Source organism: Anser brachyrhynchus (genome assembly GCF_964034855.1).
Source record: "Anser brachyrhynchus genome assembly, chromosome: 3".
Classification (NCBI taxonomy): Eukaryota; Metazoa; Chordata; class Aves; order Anseriformes; family Anatidae; genus Anser; species Anser brachyrhynchus.
Window position 1 is genome coordinate 11,020,911 of NC_137696.1, and position 22,229 is coordinate 11,043,139.

Genomic DNA, 22,229 nt, shown 5'->3' on the forward strand with positions numbered 1-22,229 from the left:
CTCACTGGTCTCCACAGCTGCTCCTTCCCTTTGGAAGTACATCCACTCAGCTCTCACAATGAAGTCCATCAAAACCCCAAAGCCTCAATGCTTCCAATGTTTAAATCCAAACTTAAAGCCCTTGAAGAATGCAGTAGGTACTGGGGAAAAAAAAATGTAACCAGTAAGCTTAGAAAATAATTGTACAACAAAACGGTCATGTATTTAACTGACATTAAATATCAACCTATCTAAAAAGAGAAAACCAAACCCTCAGAAAAGTCATTTAAGCCCAAGAAGCAAGGTGCAGAGATACTGCCTCTATTTTGGGCACTGAACAATTTCAGTGCTCCAGGGCTAGTCTGCAGCACGTAATGATGAGCAAAAAGCAGAGAGTGACAGGCTAGAAGAGCAAGGAGACGGAAGAGAATGAGAAGCCTGGAGAAGATCATGGACTGAAGATGAATTGCAGCTGAAAGGGAGACCTTGCTTTCAAGTGAGATATGAAAAGCCTAACCCTTAGACACAATGAGAACACAGGCCACTGCAAACATGCTGCGACAACAGAAGTAAATAAAAAATCCCTTCCTTCTGAATCTGCTTTAACTTAAGTTACTGTTCTTGGTGTTCTAATCTGAAGTATGATTTTCTCAGCATTTTTACAAATGGGAAGTATTAGTATTTGCAGGTCCATTTGGTGAGAAAGCTATGGGATAGATAAGGGAGAGGGGATGTCCACTCAGTTCAGCTTTTGACTAGCTGCAACCCAGACCAGAAGCCAGCACACCATCTGGTTCCCCAGCAGCAAAACTGCAATGGACAACTCCCTGACACATTTGTATGCAAAATCTGCCGGGCTTCATAGCTAAGAAGAGTCCTGATATATCCTAAAATCTAGCATGGGTGAGAAACAAACTAGAAGCCTTGGGAACTACACACATTCATGAGCTTGCATTCTCCTTAGAAAAAAAACAACAAATTAAGAAAATCCATGGTGTCATTAGTTGGAGGAAGCCACCATTCTTTACATCATTCTGGTCAGCACTGTCTACAGATTATGATGCTTGAACTGCAATCCTCAAATCTGAATCCTTTTAAATTACAAAGAAAATTAAACCTATCACAAAATCTGCAAAATTTTAGATGAATTTTCAAATGACAAGTGTGATTTATTTCATGAAAAACATTTAAGTGGCTTGTAATTTGTGTGCTTTTAATTCGTCTGAGAAAAAAAAGTCAGTGCCGGTTACATTCTGAAATACATTGCCGTGTGCAAGTGAAGGACATTTTAAGCAGCAGGAAAAAGGAAAGCATTCTACTCTCAAAACCTCAAAAAAAATCTAACTTTTATGTGGCAAACATAGGAATATTATTGCTGCAGTATAATTCGGGAATACAAGAAGCAAATTTTTGTATTTCAGCTGCAAATGAGGCTCAAAAAGCAGCAGAGGAAAATCTCTATAGAGAAATGAATTGCACTCAGAAAGACAGGCTATTTTTAAGCCATAAAAGAGCAGACAAGAACAGCAAATGCAACAGATGCCCTCGCACCTTTTTGTCAGAGTACACACCTGCATAAATAAATATTTAGCCAAACATCAAAATTTATAACGAAGCAGCCCACCACCTTGCAAAATCAGGCAAAAGAAAATTGAGACTTATTGAGAAGAGCTCTGCCCTGAATACTAATGCGTTATTGATACTTCACAACTGAAAAGCAACAGCATCACAGGATCCTAAGCAAGCCTAATGCATCTGCTGCAGGGAGATCTGAACACGGTTTGATAAAACCTTATTGCTAAAAATTTGGTGTTATCAGGCAGCTTTTGTAACAGAGGCAAAAGCACAGCTTCCTGTCTAGCGGGATTTTTCCCTGCGCTTATTCTAATGATACACATTCAATTACTAGAGAAAAGAAAAGAATCAAATCAGAAACATCTGTAGTTTGCCGTATAATTACTGGATCTTCCCCACGGAGACTGACCTTTGTAACACTGATACTAGGACCTGAAAGGCTAAATGACGGGATATTCACATGGTTTAAATGTGTAACATGATTACAAGGAATTAAATAGGCACTGTTATTTTCCATCTTGGTTTACATTAACATGAGCGTGTACTTTATGATCTTATGATTTTGCATTTAATCTTTGTGCTCGGTACGTAGTAGTTGAATTTACTCACTATTAGTGGACCCAAGCCCCTAAAATGCCACGTTTTGATTATATAATAAAGTTGAATACTGTATTTGAGGTTAATATGCAGCCATTACTTCTACCTGTAATAGGAATCTTTTTTATCACGCTTTCTTCCTGGCTCTCATCTTCACACCAGCTTGTGACTTCTGTATGTGAACACACCATAATGAAACACATTTCAAAGTGGTGGCGATCAGACTGGTTTGTTTTCTTTTAAGCCCTACTCCCTTTAATTTCTCACTTTTGTTATCTCCTGTTTATTGATCTAAACTATCCATTACCGTTCTTAAAAGAGGCGCCTACTGTGAACTTTACTCGAATGCAGCACTGCTGTGTCTCTGTAGCTCCCAGAGAAAAACGAAAAGCTAACCAAATGTCTTAAATAATTTAAGACCCAATGGGATTTCAGAAACAAACAGCCAACAGTAATTCTGCGATCTCGTCCAGCAGCCCAACAGCGACAGCATAGATCATACCAACCACTGAAAATTAGTTTAAATCAAAGTCCCCATCTCCTCCACAGATAAAAGTGGCATAGATTTAGAAGGCCTAAATCAGTTTGTTTACATTTGCTGTGTAAAGAGCATTGCAACTTAATTGCCTGTCTCTTCTGGACTTTGATGTAAGGTATGCTATGAGAGCAGGCTGAGCAAGTTGCCATCACCAGTTATTACAGTGGACTAATCTATTACTTCCTTATCTAAAGAAATTAACTGGATTTTCACTAACATCCACCTTTTAAGCTCTGAAATAGCACTGCACACCTTTCTTAGCATCAACACACTTTGGAAAATATGTTCTGCAGTCTGGCTTCATAATAAAACACAGCTAAGATATCACACAATTTCTAAACTACCATTTTTAAAATACATATATGCATATAGATCCTGTTTCAATAATTACCACAACATCTGATCTTCTACAGAAAGAAAACAGTCACAATAGGTAGTATTCATTTTAAGAAGTAACAAGAGTGGCAAACAACATTGAGATGTTTAGGAAAAATCACTGGAAGTTCATTACAAATATATTAGTTTGCCAGTAGCTGTAACCGTCCCTGGCAGATTTGGATGGAAAACACATTTGTACCTTGCAGCAGAGCACAGCAGTAACTTGCAGCACACAGGCAGACCTTTTAGCACTTGTTACCTTGCTTTCCTGTGCCATCAAGCCGGGGAGCGTGTTTCGCCTGCTTCATTTCCCTACCATCATTTGGGATCGATGGCAAGCTGTAAGATGATTCATTACTCTGAATAGATGACCTATCTCCACACACTTCTTCTGGAAGGACCTCTCTCAACAGCGGTGGAGCCTGCAGTATTAAAAAAATAAAAATAACCACAGCCCTATTATCCTGAGTCTCGAGCAGCAGCATTTTCCAACATACATTTAGGCTAATCTATACTTCACAGAGTAATCTGTTTCCAGGGTATTTCTGTTAGATGTTGAATTACCTCTGAGTTAAATCAGTGCTAGCCCAGCAATTGCATTCTGCCTTCAAGTAACACAAACTTTGAATTATTCTTTTAACCGCTATGTTTTCCTGGAAACTGTCCTTATTTTGTGCCTTATGCATTCACTGTAAGCAAAATGTAAGGGTGGATGGCACACGCTACAACAGCGATAGAATGGAAAGTCTTTCCTTCTCCATTTCAGTCACAGCAATAAGGCAAATTAACGCATATTGTCAGCAATAGCTACAACAAAACATCACCGAGGTAGGTGAATCTGAAGCCAAAGAACCTGATCCATCATTAGCTTCCTTCATGCTCAATTCAGAATTTAGTCTGTATTATCACTACACATTTATCAAGTTTATTCTCTCCTGTCCGCACGTGCAGATCCCCATAGCAGCACTATTTTGACCTCTGTTAATTAAATGTTACTTTTGATTACGAAAAAATTAGGTGGGAAGCAGACGTCTTTATAGGGAGCTGAATTTAGTGTAAACATAGCCAAGTTAAAAGCTAGCTTTTTTTAAAAAAACACAAATATTTCTTCAGCTGTCATCCAAGGATGTTGCTTTATCAGACTCTAAGAGTAGAAGAAAACATTCTTTCTGGCATTTATTATTCCACAAGGAGCAGCAAAGGCTTTGGGGGCATCCTTCCTGTCTTTTCTCCTGTTTTTTTTTTTTTTTTAACTTGTAGGGCATTCTTTTGTTTTTATTTTGTGTCACAAAGCATGGATTTGACTCTACAAGTCTACTTTTTTTATTCTAATTATCTAATTATTAAATTAGCTTTTAAACACTAAGTAAGCCAGCACCTCAGAGATAATCCCAGCTTTTGTAACTTAATTTATCTATGCTTACCTGAGAGACTGGAGTGACTTCAAGTCCAACACCGTTTTGGACTCTCAAGAAAATTTCACCCCCTCCATTCTTCAATAATCCCATATTTATTTGGGAGCCCTGAATGGCAACTTTGAGTGTCAAGCAAATAACTTTAATGGATATATTGTTGTTGTGTTTTTTTTTTTTTCCTACTGAACTTACATAGGGGAAGACTCCACACAAAAACAAGGAAAGCAAGCTGCTACTTCAGCAGCAAAAACCAGGGATTTTATGTCTCCTTTTCTGAATATAATGAAAGTCTTCAATTATTGGTAGGATGGGGAAGTCTTTACCATGGGAATTCATTGCCATTTAGCAGCATGTTTCTGCTAATTTCTCTGAAAGAACTCCGAGGAAGCCAGCTTGCTGTGACTGTCCCCACATGAGCCAGACTCACCCAAAATTCAAGCTTTGAAGTCACAAATGATTAAGAACCCCAGGTACAGATGGCTAATGAGTTCACAACTACATTACATACATCTTCATGGTAAAGCAACTGTTCCTGCACACAATTATATATAATAAAAATATTATAAGATTATAAATATATATATAGTAATTTATATTGCTACTGTTCTGTGCAGCCTGCTTGGAAGTACGGTGTTTCAAAGCATAAAATGAATCCTGGGATTACACTTAAGTGAATGGATTCTTTTAAATGGAAAAATAAATGTTAAATGCATATACGTAGGCCATAGTAAAAAGTAGCAATAAGCAGATTGTTACTGCTTATATTCACCCATAAAGCCAGTGTTACTGAGATTTGACTTGGTACAAGTTTTTATATACAATTGTAAATTTATGTACAGTATTTATCTGCCACCAGTGCAAGGACACATTCCTTGTTCATCTTTTTTAATAGGCTGAATGTTTTAAGGCAGAATACAATCCACAGACAGAAAAAGAAGTTACCTCGGCTATAATTAATCTTGGTATAATTAACCAAAACATTATCATTATTTCTATCAAATATTAAAACCAAAATATAGCCTAAACTGCTTTTTAATTTCTCATTAAAAATTAGACAGGAAAGAACTTTAACAAATATTTTTGCTCTGGTGGTATTACATATATGTTCATACATGCATATATATGTGTGTGTATATACTTTTTCCTTTCTTTCCCTGTCATTTGTACATAAGGAAAAATAACTCCTACAAAATTTGTAGAGTTTGCTTATAATCTTTCACGTTAAAGTTTATAAAGGACAAACATGCTGCTATCTGTAAAGTCCCCTGCGTATTTAGCATACCAGACAATTCAGTTTCTCTTTTTTAAAAAGGAAAAAAACCACCATCATGCTTGATAAAAAGCTATTAAGTCACAGAGAAAGACAGACGATTAAGCCTTGTGATAAACTTGCATCACAGCAAGCATGAGCTTCTTTAGCTTCTTTAAATCAGTAACAGATCTGAAGGGTAGAGCAGGTACCTCTGAAGACCTCAGAGGGCTGCTTGCTTCACGGGGCAATACACCTGTACCTACAGTACCTACGCCTGTGTCCTGAGACACACAGAAACTCTGTTCTCTTCTTATCCGCTTTCAAGCAATTTCAAGGGCTGATAAATGAGCACTAATTGCTCGTTCTTCCCCAGGACCCAGGTACTGGGTGGTGTTAGAGGTGCAGGCAGGGCATGCTGCACTTTAAACGGTGCAATTTAAGTCTCTCAGCACTGTTGATTTAGATATTATATTGTTCTTACAGAACATTAAAATGCCCACGTTGACCAATGTCAACTAGAAGAAAGCATGCTAAAGGGGACAGAGATCCTGAGAAACAACAATTTCTGGTCATGCATTTTGTGGTTACTCAGTTCTTCAGTGCCCCTGTGGCCTCCAGTACCTCATTTTCTGGAGAATTCAGGTTCTTCTTCCAAACACAGAAAGAGCAAGACAGGAAAAAGTCAAATACATCATGTGAGTTATAAGAATTGCAGCAGAACATCCCACCTTAAGAAATACCTGTTTTAGCAGTTTCTCTATTTCACTCTGCCTACAATAAGCCAGCACACTGGGGGAAGACCCACTAATCACTGCACCATTGTACGATTCCCTCTTTAAAAACCCCAGGCAGGAAAAAGAGTGAGCATTTACCGAACTTGCCAAGCGCACTGGAAAACCCCAGCATGTGTTATCACAGATGTACAACATGCTACAAGTGATGCTGAGCTGTGGGAATTTTCTCTACTAAACAGAGCCATTGGGGAGCTCGGTGAAGCCCAACTGTGGTGAGCAGCAGCTGCAAGTGACCTGAGCCAAACAGACGGATGGACACCAAAACCAACCTGGTCATCTGGCGCTTCCTTCCCTGAAACCAGCAGGTTTTCAAACATCGCCACCACCTCTTCGGTGAGCAGAGGGCAGTGCCCTGCCATGAACGACGTGGGGCTGCTCAGGGGAGCCTGCAGTACATCCACATCCTGTGGCAGGTCCAGCCTAAGGAACACAACCGAAGGCAAGGCTCAGAGCCTGCAGTGCTCAGACAGGAACCACCCTGCCCGTCTCCTTGCTTGGGGCTGGAGAGGCAGGTCAGTATGCAGTAGGAAAACGTGCAGCCCCTTTTGCCCTTAACTCACAGCATACACTTCCTTATTTTTGCTTGTAAAAGCATCAAAAGCAAATAAGTCACTTTTGACTTGGACAGACTGTGACAAGCCAGGTCAGGCAAAGGCAGCCATCAGGAACAATAAAACACACAGAACTCAAAGGCACATCTGCCCTGGAAGGAATGCTAGGCAGTTACAGAGCTCTCCTCAGTGCTAAGAGGTGCCTGATCCCGCCAACACTCCAGCATTGCTTAACACAGGGGACTAGGCAGAAGGTAAGTAACAAAGAATGGAAAATGTTTTCATTGTTGCACTAAAAAGACCTTAAAAATCACCTCTCATTTGTCCTTGTGGCATGCACACAGGAAAGAAGGGAACGGAAAGGAGGATGCCAGTCCTCCAGGGAAGGCTGGTCCCCATGTACCTGCTCTGCTCCCCAGCCCCACGGGCAGCACACAGTATGTTCCCAGGGAGGGGGTGGCCACCCCACAGGCTCTGCAGCAATGCCTTCGGCTGATGACTGACAGCTGCTTCTCCAGCTTCAAGGTCATCTTCTTTCAGGCTGCTGGCCTGACTACAAAAGCTGCAAAATAAAGCAGGTGTGATGTGACATATTTATTTGAAGACCAGAGAGACAGCCAGAAGAGGGGTAGATGCAAGGCCTGTCATACAGCCCTTGGCTAATGGGATAACCAGTGGGACAGCCAAAAGCAGCATGCCCATGACCACGTCTTTGCAAGGGTTTGGTTAGGCAAACGGTACGGGTAGAAACATCACGATAGGTAAAGCTGAAACGGCACCTTGGCCAGGCATCTCTGCATCTGCTGTGGCCAAAGCAATTGTGATACTGAAACCCATTTGTAATGGTGGGCTGTGTAGCCAAGTCCTGTAAACCCTTCCTCATAACTCCCCAGAAATCCTCCAACAATTAAGCGTTTATGAAAATCCTAGCTTAAGAAGGCTGACATTTAATTTTAAGTAAAACCACAAAGCTCCTCCCAGCTCTTGCAATTAGGAGCCCATTGCCATTGAGTGACAGCCTGGGTTATCTGGTCCCGCTTTTGTTAACATAAAGGGTTTGGTGACTCTTTTTCCTCCTTTACCTCAAAGAAAGGATTTTTCTAGTTGTTATTCTGTACCCCAGCAAAGCATTATTAGCCACTTTAAGGGGACGCTCTCCCTCATGGAAAGAAGGATTTATTTCACAGGCACGATCTGCAAAGCAGGGCTGCAAAAGGCAATAAGTTTAGGCACAAGCATTTGTTAAAATAATTGGGTACATGATTCTGAGTGCCACATTTCAGCTCAACAATGACACTGAAGCCATGGAAGCATAGGGAGGCTTCCCAGGTGCTTGCCTGCAAGAGCCTGCTGCTCTGTGAGCTGACCACATGCAACTGTGAGCATGAAGAGGCCGACTCTGACGGGCAGCTCCTGCAGAGCTCAATCTGCACCGTGCATGTCACCAGCAGCGAGATGCCCATGATTGCTGTGGCTGGGTGCGCAACAGAGCAACCAGAAACAAGCAACAGGGAGCAGAGTGCAGACAGGGCTTGCAGGAACCTGTCAGGGACATTTTAAACACATTTCTGCCATGCAAGTTATAAAAATAAACACCCTCACTTAGCTCTTCCAAGCAGCAAAACCCAGGTGATGGGCTCTGGAGAAAGAAAAAAAGAGTTACAAACCCCCAGCAAAGCCTTCCTATTTGTATCCACACTCACTTTTGTGTACAGAGGCTCACAGCTTTCAAAAGAAACTATTTTAGAGGCCAGTTGCCCTGGTTTCAGTTAGGATAGAGTTAATTTTCTCTTAGTAGCTGGTGGGGTGCTATGTTTTGGATTAGGATGAGAAGAGCGCTGATAACATGCTGATGTTTTAATTGTTGCAGAGCAGTGCTTACACTAAGCCAAGGACTTTTCAGCTTCTCGCTCTGTCCTGCCAGCGGGCAGGCTGGGGGTGCAGCAGGAGCTAGGAGTGGACAGACCCAGGACAGCTGACCCAAACTGGCCAAAGGGGTATTCCATACCATCTGACATCACGCTAAACAATATATAGGGGTGGCTGGCCGGGGTGGGGGGTGCCAGCTGCTTGGGGATAGGCTGGGCATCAGTCAGCGGGTGGTGAGCAATTGCATTGTGCATCACTTGTTTTGTACACATTATTAGTAGTAGTACTATTACCATCATTAGTTATTATTATTTTCCTGTCTTAATAAACTGTCCTCTATCTCAACCCACAGGCTTCAGTTTCCTGATTCTCTTCCCCATCCCAGAGAGGGAGGGTGGAGGGTGAGCGAACAGCTGTGTGGTGCTTAGCTGCCGGCCGGGTTAAACCACAACACCAGTTCTAGGAAAAGCCTGTGCACAGGAGAGCTGCAGCCAAACTGGCCTCCCCACAAACCAGAGACAGTGGTGGGACAAGGCACGATAAGCGCACACAGCAAACCAATGCTATGTCCTGAAGCTCAACAACAGGCAACAGCCAGCTTTGCCTTCGTTGCAAATCCTGATTTAAAAAAAAAGACTATTCTTTTAGACTTAAGTCTTTTCTGCACATTCTGCTTATTCCCAGCTGAGGAGCCAGCCAGTTCTTGCATCCCTAGCCTTTTCTCTCCAGCTGTTGGGAAATGTAGATATCTCAAAGTCAAAAAGAATATGCCAAAAAGGAAAGAACACCTAAGAAAAACGGTCAGTGTAATAACACTGTAAATTAAGAGGTGGTTTCAAAAGGTTGAAAGAGATCAGCTTGATTTTTTGAACCAAATTTTCTTTGATGCATTGTAAAAAAGCGCACGAGCACACAAAACTGGGAAAGGCAACATGCCACCTTGGGAAATATTCTCTGTTTTCCTAAAACTCCACTATTTTCCTTAGATGGCCAGATGCCAGCTTCTTCCTCCCTGCATTTTCTGCAGCACTCCCATTCACTGCCCAGGACAGCAATGCCAAGGCGCTGCGTCAGAACCAGGTCTCCTCACCCTGAAACAAAGCAGGCAAAGCCTTTGGGGGTGCAGTGGCTGCTCACCCCACGGCCAGGCTGCCCGCTTTGTGTGGCACTTTCCAGCCCAGGTCTCCACCAGCCCACGGGGCCTGTCCACACACATGGGTTTTTGTGGGGAAGCTGATATTTATACAGCCAACCTTGCTTTACCAACTGAAAAACGCTTTGCGCCACAGCTCATGTTATGTTAGTAATTATGCTAAGATATGCCAAAGTTTTGTTTTCCATCAGACTGTTTGGCAACAGTGAGCATTTGAGTAGGAGCTGCCCTGCATTGCATGGAGTTTCCTAGACATTTGATCAGCAAAACAATACCAGGGAGATAGCATATGCAGTTAAACAGTGCTTTTTCTTCCCCCAAAGTCTTACAAAACCTGTATTTCAGCGGCTGGCTCGTTTCCTATTGTCTCCCTCCCCCTGGGTGGTCCTTCCAGGGTGCCACTCGAGAGGCATACAATAATAAAAAGGGAAGGGGAAGGAAGGGACACCAACATAAAGAAAAAACAAAATGTATGACAATCTGCAGCAGGCTACGGATCAGAGGTCAGCAAACAAGAGGTCCTTCTCTTTTACAGGTTGCTTCCTGGAAACAGTCTGATTAAGCTGACAGCTTGAATTATGTGTTACATTTTGTAATGCACAATCCATCTGTGCTAAGTCCTCTTCAATGCAGCTGAAGCAGCACAGGCATAAGCTATGCCTTTTTCCACCCCTTCAACACCAGCCTTAAAATAGTCATCATTTTTCCACGCGCTAATTCTCATAGACCCTTTCCCCCCTCCCGCTCCCCATTTTTAAGACCTTGAATAAAGCACTGGGTGCCCTGAGGAATGCCAGAAGGACATGGAGGCAGCGGGGTAGGTGCCCACCACAGGGAGAGTTGGGGGCAGCCCCAGCAAGTCCCCCGTAGGACCAGTACCTGCCAGGCACCATGGGCTGGAGCAGAGGGCACCAGCTGAGAGAGGCGTGCATGCTGCCTCCAGTCAGCACACCTGCCCCACAGCACCCCAACACAGCCGTGATTCGGCAGAACCCCCATCCTCAGTGACTATGACAGCAGTTGCATCACCCCACTGTGGCCTGTAACCCAGTCTCAGAGACTGCCCCAGGAGACCCTTCCCAGCAGCATCACCTCTCCTTGGCCACCTGACAGCATTATCACGAGATCACTTTTTCCAGCTGGGAAAGACAGGCTGAAACTAGACTGGAAAAAAAAATTAATTCTGAAGTAAAATACAACATACAAACATTTCTTCTGGGGGAACAAACTTTTTTTTTTTTCCAAAAAAGAGCTTGCTAAAATAATGTCTCTAAAGTAAGGAAAGAAAGGAACTCTCACCAAAAACCTAAAACTTGGGACTTCCTATCTTGGAACAAGGATTTTGCCTGTTGAGAGAGCAATGACCTCAAAACCGTCTGCATAGTTTGTTATTTACGTAATTGAAGTTTACCTGCTAATTACTGGGAAAGTTTTCTCCAAGATCTTCAGCTCATGAGTTATTTTGCAGGACTCAGGAACATGCACCAAATTTCGAGTACATTGGAGAGATGGACTTTAAAAGCAATTGGTTATCAATTCAATAATGTAGAGGCTACGTATCGCTCCACAGCATCTTTCATGCCTGCCATTTCTGAAATTTTATCTGCATTTTAGTTTTCAGGTAAAACAAATTAAAATTTGTATCTCTTATGCAGAAACACACAGAAGTGGAGATCACGCTTGCATGGCCTTGAGAAACAGGTATTCAGCTCAGCATAATGTGAGAGGAAACCTTCACATTCTGGTTTTAGTCATGCTCCACAGATAATGCAAACAGTGAAACCTTTCTTATAATTTAGCCGGGCTTCAAGAGCATTGCATAATATTTTCATCAGTTCATGAACAACTAGGCATCGCTAGCATCTACAGAGAGAACAAAAGGTTAAATTACCACCGCTCAGCTATGACTTCTCCAGCAAAGGCAAGCACTCTATGCAACTTCCCTGCGAAGTGTTATGATTAACAGGTGTTATACAAAAGAAAAACTGGGTAAAAGCTATTTAGATGTAAATTAGATGATGTTTCTATAGCAAGTAACAGTCTGATGCAAATGTGAAATGGTGAAGTTACACAAGTGTATACTGGTGCCCATTAGCTTCTGCTCAACTGGCATCTATTAAAAAACAGACTGATACTGAAATCAGCACCTAATACAATGTGAACATGGATACAGGAAGAACAGATGTGCTAAACAGATCAAGAAGATACAAACAAACACGGAAAAAAAACACTGCTAAAAAAGTATTTCCTCACCCTCCATGGGTGAGCATGCTGTTTTCCTCCGTATGTGTTCTCTCCCCAGCCCAAAGCCACCACTCCTCATTCAGCCTGCAGGCCTCCTAGCAAGCCCTGCACCACTACAGCCACTTCAGCTGGGCGCATTTCACATACAAGCAGGGCCAGCCCAAAGGCAAGGAAGCCCAGCACCAGTGGCATACAAGTGGGAAACGCAACAAGGGGAGGGAGGTACATGAGCTGGTAGCAAAGCCTTCACTATTTCTGTTGTGATCAGGAAAAGCAGTGTGCAAAGAGTGATTATTGCCTTCAGGGCACAAGATGCAGCGATGCCAGCACTGGCAAGGCTCTGTTGGAACACAGCAAGGGAGCAGAGCCAGCTTTCCTGTGTAGCTTAGAAAGACACCTGGGGACACCTCTGTGGCAGGCACTGCCCCGCTGGGTTGGGGATCACAAGGACGTACCCATCTGGTGCCAGGCTGCCCAGGGGCTCTTCTTCTGCTGTGCAGGGGCTGGATGGCTGCGGAGAGGATACCTCTGCAGGGTGGATGCCTCTGGCCCATGTCCTGCTCCCTGCTGGCATCAGCATCCCCTCACCTGCACACACCAGGGGCTCGCTGCTGCTGTCCCCGCTCACTGCCTGCGATGGTTGCCCGTTATTCAGGCCATCCTGGGGTCCTGTAGAACAATAACCACCACAAAAAATTACTCCCAAAACATTGGCAGGACCAAGGAATAAGTCATGGTGCATGGGATTAAGCCAGGATGAGCCACTTGGTGCATTCTCCAATCTCACTTGCAGGCATGAGCAAGCACCCCTCTTGCCTTTGCTTCACTGTCAGGCTTTCTGTGCCCTCTCCCCATATCCTATGTCCTTCTGCACTTCCCTCGCAAGGGGGAGTTTGGGGAGGCCCTGGCTGCGCTCCCAGCTTAGATTTGCAAATGAATGCAGGTGGGAGAGATGCCTGGCACCAGCCAAAAGGAGCCCTGTCATGAAGACCATCTACCTCCCCAAACTGCATCTGGAGAAGAAATGAAAAAAGAAGCTTAAGAAAAGCTTTTCTTATGGGGAAAAAAAACGCACCTGAAGAGGCTTCTTTCACACAGTTTTTTTAAACCTTGCAGAAGAAATGTCTGCCCAGAGGCTTTTAAATTCAGGACATTAATTACCTTTTCTAAAGAGGGAGAATACAGGGCTGAATCATGTGCCAAAAAAGAAAAAACACACCTACTTTTTAAAAAACACCAAAACTGAATGGACCAACAATTGCTGGAATAAAGTAGCATTGTCACTGAAATTCCCAGTTTTCCATAAAATTCACCATGGGTTTGAGTTAAGCAGTATTCATGCAGCTGCTTATGGTACAACACCCAGCATTCTGCTCAGCTCAGGCCCAAATTATGGATGGCTGTGACAAACAGCAGCCGATGCCAGGACCTCCTCTCCTTGCACAAAGCCTGGCACACGTTGCTCCTGCTATGTAGAGTGGAGCCAAGCATCTTCTGCTCCCCTCACTTGCAGCACAAAGGGCCAACTTTCAGGAGCTGAAAGACTATGCTGTACAAATTCAAACCTGGCTGACATCAGCCTGCTCGCTCTGCAACATGCGCTTGGCAGCAGACCTAGCGAGCCCTGTGGGCAGCCCAAAGGGATTACCATGCTGTGACAAAATGCCCATTTTAATTTCAAACCCAGCTGCACGGTTTCTCTGAAGGCAGTGGTACCCCACTGCAGAAATGAAAGGAGCATTCCTCTTCCAACCACACAACACTGACCCCTTGACCATCCTTTGGGCAGCACAGATCTGCCAGCAGAGCCCAGGGGCCACCCATCCCCCCCAGCTCCAGCATGGACAGCCTCTCACAGCAGCACAGAAGTGGAAGTGTGCCAGGTTAAAAAAAAAAAGAGGCGAATAGATTTCTTTGGGAAAGAAAAAGCAATAGGGAGCAGGAGAAAAAAAGCAAGTAGTAGAGAAGATCATCAGAAGATTGGGTTGCCAGCTTTCATCTATACAGAAAGCCACTATCATTACAGGAGAACAGAAGTCCCTGCATCACTAGGGTTGCCAACAGTTTCCATTAAAAAGCTCCACTTTAGCTATTCTTATGCAGCTTGGAAAACTAGTTTAAGTCAAAAATCACTCTGTTAACTGGCAGGGCACAGCATTTCTGCCAGGTCTTAAAAATGGAAGAAACTGTTACTTGGAGACAAATCTTTGTCACCGCAACTTCGAGAACAAGTCTGTTAGCTAACTTCAAAATAAGCAACCAATCCAGTAAAAACAGGAGAGAACACATTTTTGTCTTGACAAAAAAAAAAAAGGTGAGAAGTTGGGAAGCAGCCTTCAATAGGAAGCACGGTCTTTCATCCCTGTGTGAGAACATTCCAGCTGGAGAACCTGCATCGCATCTCTCAAGAAAGCATGAAACAAGGCAGAACATGTAATAGTTAATCCAGCCTCATTCACGGAAATGCTGGTTCTTGATCTACATTTCCAAATCTCATTTTCAAAAATGGATGAGCTATTCTGCACAAGCATTTGAAGGAGAAGGAAATCAACCTGAAAGAGAAGTCACCTATGCTGCCAGTGAAATATGTTGACATTAAAACTCTTAAAATGAGGCTCAAACTACTTCAAGACACCTGTGGTCACAGCAAAGAAAAAAATCTTCGCTTTCTAACAGAGGTGCCATCCCCTAGTTCAGTTCTTAGGTTAGACTTGATAAAGTCTCACATCTGCTAGACGAACAGCATGCCACGGATGGATGAGGAGGCTTTATTTTACAGAAGAATCATCCAGCTGAGCAGAGAGCAAACTGCAGGATCCCTCTAAACTTTGAGGTCCATCTTAAGCAGGCTGCCAGGACAAAGCAGCCCCATAGGAGCCACTGAAAAGGACTGCAGAAGGTCTGGCACTGGTGCATAAAGCCCGGTACAGCTGCTTGCTCTTGGTTGTTGCCTTGCACATCCTTCATCTTCCTCCTCCCGTTTGTCTGCTCACGGTGAAGAGCAGAAAGCAGCTAAAACCCTGAGGGATGGAGCAGGGGATGATCAACAGCCACTCTGCCAACAGAGGTGAGCAAAGCAGAGCAGAAGCATAGAGCTGTCTTGCATCAGAACACCCCAGTTGAAAAGTGAAAAACTGAGCAGCTTCAGCACCCTGTGATGAAGGGCCTGGGAGGAAATACAGTCAAAAGAAAAAAAAGAAGAAAAAAATAAGTGAGACTGACACTATACTTCAAGCAAAATACAAGAGGTGTAGGAAAAAAAACAGCAGCCTGGGGCATCTGTTTGGGATGTGTGTGCTCCAGCACAGTCGGGCAAAGGCTCCATCATACCTGGGATGCTTTCCTGGTCTTCCTCAGAGATGCTGGGCTCAGGAACAAATGCCACAGGGACAGCCTGCTTGTAGTCTTCTGCACTTGCTACCAGGTGCTCACAGGTCACCTCCTCCCCCTCCACTGAGGTGTCACTGTTTAAGTCAGCAGTCCTGCTCTCCACACTCGCTCTGTTGGGTGACAGCAAGTGGCATTCAGCAAGATTTCTGTGTTCTGTTAAATGAGAAAGGCTGCTGTGCATGCTGCTCTCTACCAGTGCCACTCTGGATGTGATGGGCATTTTCTCCTGCAGCAGGACATCTGCCTTCCCATCTTGTTTGTCACGTTTATTCGTACATGGCATGTCACTGCCCACTCGTAGGAGGCATCTGTCTGTCTGATCACTGCTCAGCACTGCCTGTCTGTGGGAGCAGGGCTCGGGCACCGAGCGGCTCTCAGCAGCCTGGGGGGCTTTCTGCTGCATGCTCCAGGCAGCTGACATGTGGCGGCCCATAAAAATTGTCGCTGGGTGATATAAGCCTCTTGACGTTGCTGTCCCGGAGTGAATTCCTGCCTGTCTCAGAACCCATGGATTCTGGAAGACACAGGTGGAAGACAGCTTAAGGAAACAAGCAGACAGCATTACGTACCTGGAGTTTCTCGAGGATTGCACAGCGGTTTCCTGGAGGAAAGAGTGTCACACAAGGATTTTCTGTATTATTGCTTCGATACATAGAAAACACTTTTTTGTCCATTTGCTTTAAAAGAAACAGAAGGAGTAGACAAGCTTATTTGTGCAAAATGCTACAACCAGCAAAGGTGAAGCCCCCCGTGCCCAATACACACATTTGTTACCTCACCGCATCTGAAACTAAGCACATCACCCAGAAAAAGTATTTGTAGAAAAATAATTCTTGAAGACAGATAATGCTAATTTAAGCTGATGAGTCTGTCACCTCCCACACTGTAGGCATGGTTTCAGCTGCCAGCAAGTTGGCACTTCATGCACCTTCCTATTGGAACTGCCATAGAGCTGCTGCTGAAATCCCACCTCAGACACAGCTCCTAGCCATTACAACAGCTTCATGTCTTGGGCAACCACCTCTTACTTTGGTTTAAAGAAGAATTCCATAAAGCTAGAAACCCCACTACCCATTTCCTCTTGTTCTCAAGTGCCTGTGAAAGCCACGTGCCCAAACATCCCAGAGATCATCACCCTCCCCGAGATGGCATGCCAACCCTTGTGATGCTGGGGGCTGCCCTTCCCAGCGGCCCAGCCCTGGAGATGCTCCCTGTCCTGCTGTAGAGTGGAAGCGACAAGAAGCCACCTCTACAACACCACGGTGTTATACGCAACTACGCAGACATGACGATGGGAGACATGGCTCCAAGGCATCCTCCAGAACACACCAGTCCCTTGAATGAAGCCACAGCAACTGGCTGACCCCACCAGCCTCGCAGCGAGGCACCACCACCAATAATCCTCCTTGGCCAAGCCAAGCTTTAACATTCAGTGGATCTTAGAACTTTTCTGTTTGTTTTTCCACTTGTGTCTGGTGCAGCAATACCACCAGCAGTGGGACCAAAGTCTGCATGGAGGGGCATCCTTCTCCAAGCAGCACTAGCAAGAGAAGTTCCTGGACATACAGTATGGCACAGATGGGTCTTCGAGAATGCAGCAGGATAGGGAGGAGTCCCCAGAGAGTCTGAAACCTACATCCGTCTTCACTTGTCTGTATATTCAGCTTCACTCACGGTATGTTAACAAAGCAAGGAAGAGTAAGGAAAATCTTTTTATTCATTGTCTTCTGTTCTTTCCCCCATTTAATCCACACCAAACAGGAAGAACTACTGAGCTAACACCAAGTAGATGAAATTGTATTTTCCACAAGACAACTTCGGGCGCCAAGTGGAAATATTTCAAATGACACTTTCATCCAAGAACTCTGTTGAACCTGCATAAAAATCACTTCCAACAACATAACCACTCTGCTTCTACATTCCAGGGTTTTAATACTTGCTTTTTGCTCTTTGTAAGCTTACCCAGTCAGAGCAATTTAGAAGGAGTGGCTACCACCACCAGAAGGTCACTGACAGTTTACGCAAAGCCAAAATTTGTTACCGTAATGCCCTTGTTCATACTAAGCACGGCTTGCTTTTCAGCCCCAAATCACAGCAAAGCAATTTACAGTCACCTCCATACCTCTCTTCTCTCTCTTGTTGGCTGACCTCTTCCTACCACACAAAGTCAGCTGCCAAATGCAGCTTAAAGGAAACAAAGGCATCTTGTCTAGTCTGTGACCATTTCATTAAAAGGCTCAAATTCCACATAACAAGAAACAGAACAAAAAGCCATGGAGTTATTTTTATGTAGTAAAGATTTGCTACTGAGATCAAGTTCACAACTTATTCTATCTCCACTACTCTTTGGTTCCTCCTAATTACTTTTGGGGTCTTGGACTTGCTGCTTTAAAATGCAGGTATTTTATGGATTTAGCAGCTCCCGAGTTTAGTGTTCCAAAACAAATGCAATTCAATCAGGTACAACAAGTGCTTCATAGCACTCAGCAGAAGTACATTGCCAACAAGCTCCTTCTTGTTTACAGAAGAAAAATCTCTTCACCCCCTTTGCATTCTCCGAACAACTGTATGACAAATAAGGTTGGCTGAGGTACAACTTTTACCACCAAAAACAAAACAGAAACCTGTAGATGACCGACCTAAAACAGCATACAAAGTTATCAATTACTGAATTTCACGGCACTCAGACGGGAGCTAAGTGAACCCTCTCACAAAGCACACTTATAGCCCTCTTTTTGGTTGTGGAGTGGAGGGAATGCATGCAGGCTCCCCACTTGCTCCTCCACTAACGATCTTTTCTATTATTATTAAAGTGCTTTGAAGAGAACAAAGTCCCTTCCATTAGGGCTCGTAAGAGGGCAGCATCTCTGCTTGGCAGCAGATTACCTAACCCAGTGAGATGAAGTTGAGCTAGAGACACTATGCTCACCTGGTGACGCCCCTGTTCAGGGAAGGATGCTTGGCCACTCAAAAGTGTTCCTGGGAGGTACCCTATCCCCAACATCTAACAGATACATCATTGCCAAGACACACAAATCCAAGGATTTCAAGAAAATGCTTCAAAGTTGAAGTCAGACTTCACTGCACAAAGGATTCAGAACCCCAGATTACATAGCTCTTTCAGCCAAGAAGGACCTCTTCAATACAGGAACTCTCCTTCAACATGTAATGTTGGGCTGCCATTACACTAGGCTTCAAAATAACAGTGTGCAAGTCCTTTCCCTGTAGAATCATGGTTTTCTGGATCACTGTTCAGGTATGTGATTTATGAGATTAAAAATTCCCATAAAATAAACAAGAATCCAAAAGTATGCGCACCCAACACCTCGGAGAAGTGCTCAATATTCACATTGGTGCTTTAGGGGCACAGGGATACTGAGCACCTCTAGAAAACGCGTTCTGTTATTGCCCGTCTTGGTCTCCAATGCATGTGAGCACATGCTGCATAGAGGCTCAGCGCATCATCCTGTCAATGCCAGTGGGCACCGACACCTGCACAGGAGGGTGAGCTGACATCTGAGCTGTACCCACAACACATATTTCTAATGTAAGATTAGGCTGATTTCAAGTGAGGTGAAGGTAGTGGGAAATAAACACAGTCAGGCTGAAAAACATGGAGTTATAGGAGATCTGAGACACAGCACATAGACGAGGCAAAAGGATGCACAACCTAGTTGAACTTACCTTCATACTTAAGAAGGGAGATAAGACGGAGAAAAAGGGAATGGGGAAGAAAGTTCACAAACAAACTATAATTGTAATTCTGTACAAAGCAGCAAGTACTTGTACTGTCCAAAATATTTTTTTTTTCTTTTTAAATCCAAGTCACTATGATCCTTTGATGTTCTAGTATTTATGTGGAAACAACTTTCCTATAGGTTAGAAATAGCATCTCCTACACCAACTGCTTTTTATCAAAGAATCCAGTATTCAGAATTAAACTCACCTTTTCACATGTCTGAATTAAAAATCTAATTCACAAACTGCTGAAGGTCTGCTTATATAGGTCAAGGTTGCTCAGGTTCATTGCTTTGTATATTACATTTTAAAGAATGCTCTAAATTCAAGGTTTTTAACTTTTTAATCTATAGGGAAAACTTTCTGTAAACTCAGATTAACGACTGCTAATGCACTGAAGAAAGAAAAACGAAAACCTTCCTCCTACTATAAAAACAAAATAGTGTGGCCTCTGTTTCTTTTCTGATAAGAGTCTTAAATACCAAACATTTAACTGCATAATAACATTTACTGGCAGCCAGGCAGCCTGCTTAGCAGATATATAAAGCAGGTAAAAGGAGAAAAAGTTAATTTCTTGGCTGAATGATTCCATCGGTAGCTATAGGGCAAACTAGAAAGTCTTTTAGTAAAGTAGCAGTTGATTCTTCTATCAATCTGCAGCACACATACTCTTCCAAGGAATGCATTAAATATGAAAATCATATCCCGTTATCATCTGTTTCCAGCTTTCAGCCCAGTAAGCTTTTCTTAATGAATGCTGTAGCCTAAGGGACAAGCATGCTGTTGGCTTTTCTGAATAATGGAGTGATGCTACCATTTTTGCTTATTACAATATCGACTAGCTGAGGGGGTTTCACACAGTCACAAGTGACTACTCTTGCCAGCATGCTCCAAGTTATTACAAGATGTTTTTAGACATTTCATCTAAAAGAGCTTTACTGCTTTTAGCGAAGAAAACAGCTATGGTCTTGAACTGTATCATTTATATGGAGATAGGAGGAGGGATTAGAAGCCTGCATTACTGCAGATATATAGCAGAATATATTTAAGTATTCCTTGTCAGTCTTTTTGTCTGTTACTTAGATAGGCAATCTCTTTTTGCTTCTTCTGAGAAAAGGTCAAAATTCACAAAATTGTAAATACACTACACAAAATCAACAGCTGTTTTTTAAAATATCATTCATTAAGAATACTATTTGCACATTATAACTTCTGTGTTGAACAAAAAACACCACAAACATTTTGAGTTTTCTCCCCCTTTTTAATCAAAATAATTGCACTTTTTACCCAGATTCTCTACTTCACTCAGGCTCTAAGCAATATTTCACTACAGCTGCCACAACAAAAAAATCCCCACAAAGACCGCTTAGCCCTGTCTGCCTCTTAATGCAGCAGCTCAGTGGAAAGAACAGTGTAATAAAACACGTTTCCCACACACCCACTCTCTGCATTACCTGCTTGTTGTATTCTTTCTCGTCACCTTGTGCTGACAAGTTGCCCTCTCGAAGCGATAACACACTTTTAATTTCTCTCCCATACCATTCCTAAATGTGAAAAAAAAATCCATTACATAAAATTAGAGGGAAAAAAACCAGCCAACAAACCACAAATCAGTAAATACTGCTTTCCAAACTATGCATTTTCAATTGTAGTATCCTGGCATCATTTTTCGCTTGGTCTATGTTTGAAAAGCCAGAAGCCCCCTTTTCTCCTAATTTTTACCGCTTACCTGAACAAATGCTATGACTTGTACACAACCTTCAGTAGGTTTTTCATACACATTTATTCATTCACCTAATCTAGAAGTCTACTGTATTATTTATGCTGTATCAAGACAATGACTCCACTGCTTTGGGATTACGTGAGCTTCAGGATTCGTTTTTCTTTTATGTACATCTTACAACTCATTGAGCTCTTATAAGGAAAGATATATGGCAGATGTTATAAAGAGCAGCCCAGCATGAAAATCAGCTTGCTCTAATGTTACTAACAAACAACTGCATAAAACATTTTCACCTCCACTACATTGTTTAATTGACCAAATGTAATGCATTCATAGTAGGACTACTGCTTAAAAGCCAGGCACATGCAGCACCTATAATTAATCCTATTTGTTAGTAAATGTAAACCCCAATAACCAGTTACATTGGTCCTGAATGAAAGCACTTCAACACCTATTCTGCATCAAGTAATATGCATAAAGACAAATCTTTAGAACAATTAACTTCACCAACCCTGCACTTCATACCAATGGTGTACTCAGCAAGTCTGCTGTATTCCGGGCAATGGAAGCCTTTCATAAAATTATAAACAACAACTTTTAAAAAACAGAATCTAACCACACAAGAGTTAAATTCAAAAGAAACTCAGATATAACTACTGGATTTTCCTGAAAGCTTGAGTGATTTTACTTCAACTCCCCAGAATTACTGAGCAGACTGCAGACAAACACAGGAAGAAAACAAAAAAGAAAACAACGAAACAGCAAATCTTTCTAAAACAAAAACTTTTTTCACCTACAGCAAGTAATAAGTTGTGTGCATAATTATGATAAAGCACTCTTAAAGGACATTCTCAAGCAAAAAAAAGAAAAAGTAATAATTTCTGTGAGTGTACTTCCATGCTAGATTAAATGATTACATGCTTCATAGTTCTCCAAAACAAGGTAGCTTTTCATAATTGTAGCATAAAGAGTATGTAATCTGTGCTTTGTTCAACAGCTCAGAAAAAGCAAGTCTAAGCCAGCAAAAATAAAA

At 42.8% G+C, this 22,229-nt stretch overlaps 1 protein-coding gene across 9 annotated transcripts in view; it reads right to left on the minus strand.

Annotated features, from left to right (window-relative positions):
* Nucleotides 1-22,229, minus strand: part of KIZ (kizuna centrosomal protein) — a 61,415-nt gene that overhangs the window by 19,630 nt on the left and 19,556 nt on the right. For 3 of the 9 annotated variants that reach the window (XM_080583886.1, XM_080583880.1, XM_080583885.1), the window contains exons 4-9: nt 20,928-21,017; nt 15,676-16,249; nt 12,801-13,014; nt 7,483-7,641; nt 6,798-6,948; nt 3,327-3,489 (exon numbers count right to left, since the gene is read on the minus strand). In XM_080583886.1, coding sequence (XP_080440012.1) covers nt 3,327-3,489; nt 6,798-6,948; nt 7,483-7,641; nt 12,801-13,014; nt 15,676-16,249; nt 20,928-21,017 — 1,351 coding nt within the window. The other 6 variants (XM_080583883.1, XM_080583882.1, XM_080583884.1 and 3 more) reach the window with 6 other exon arrangements.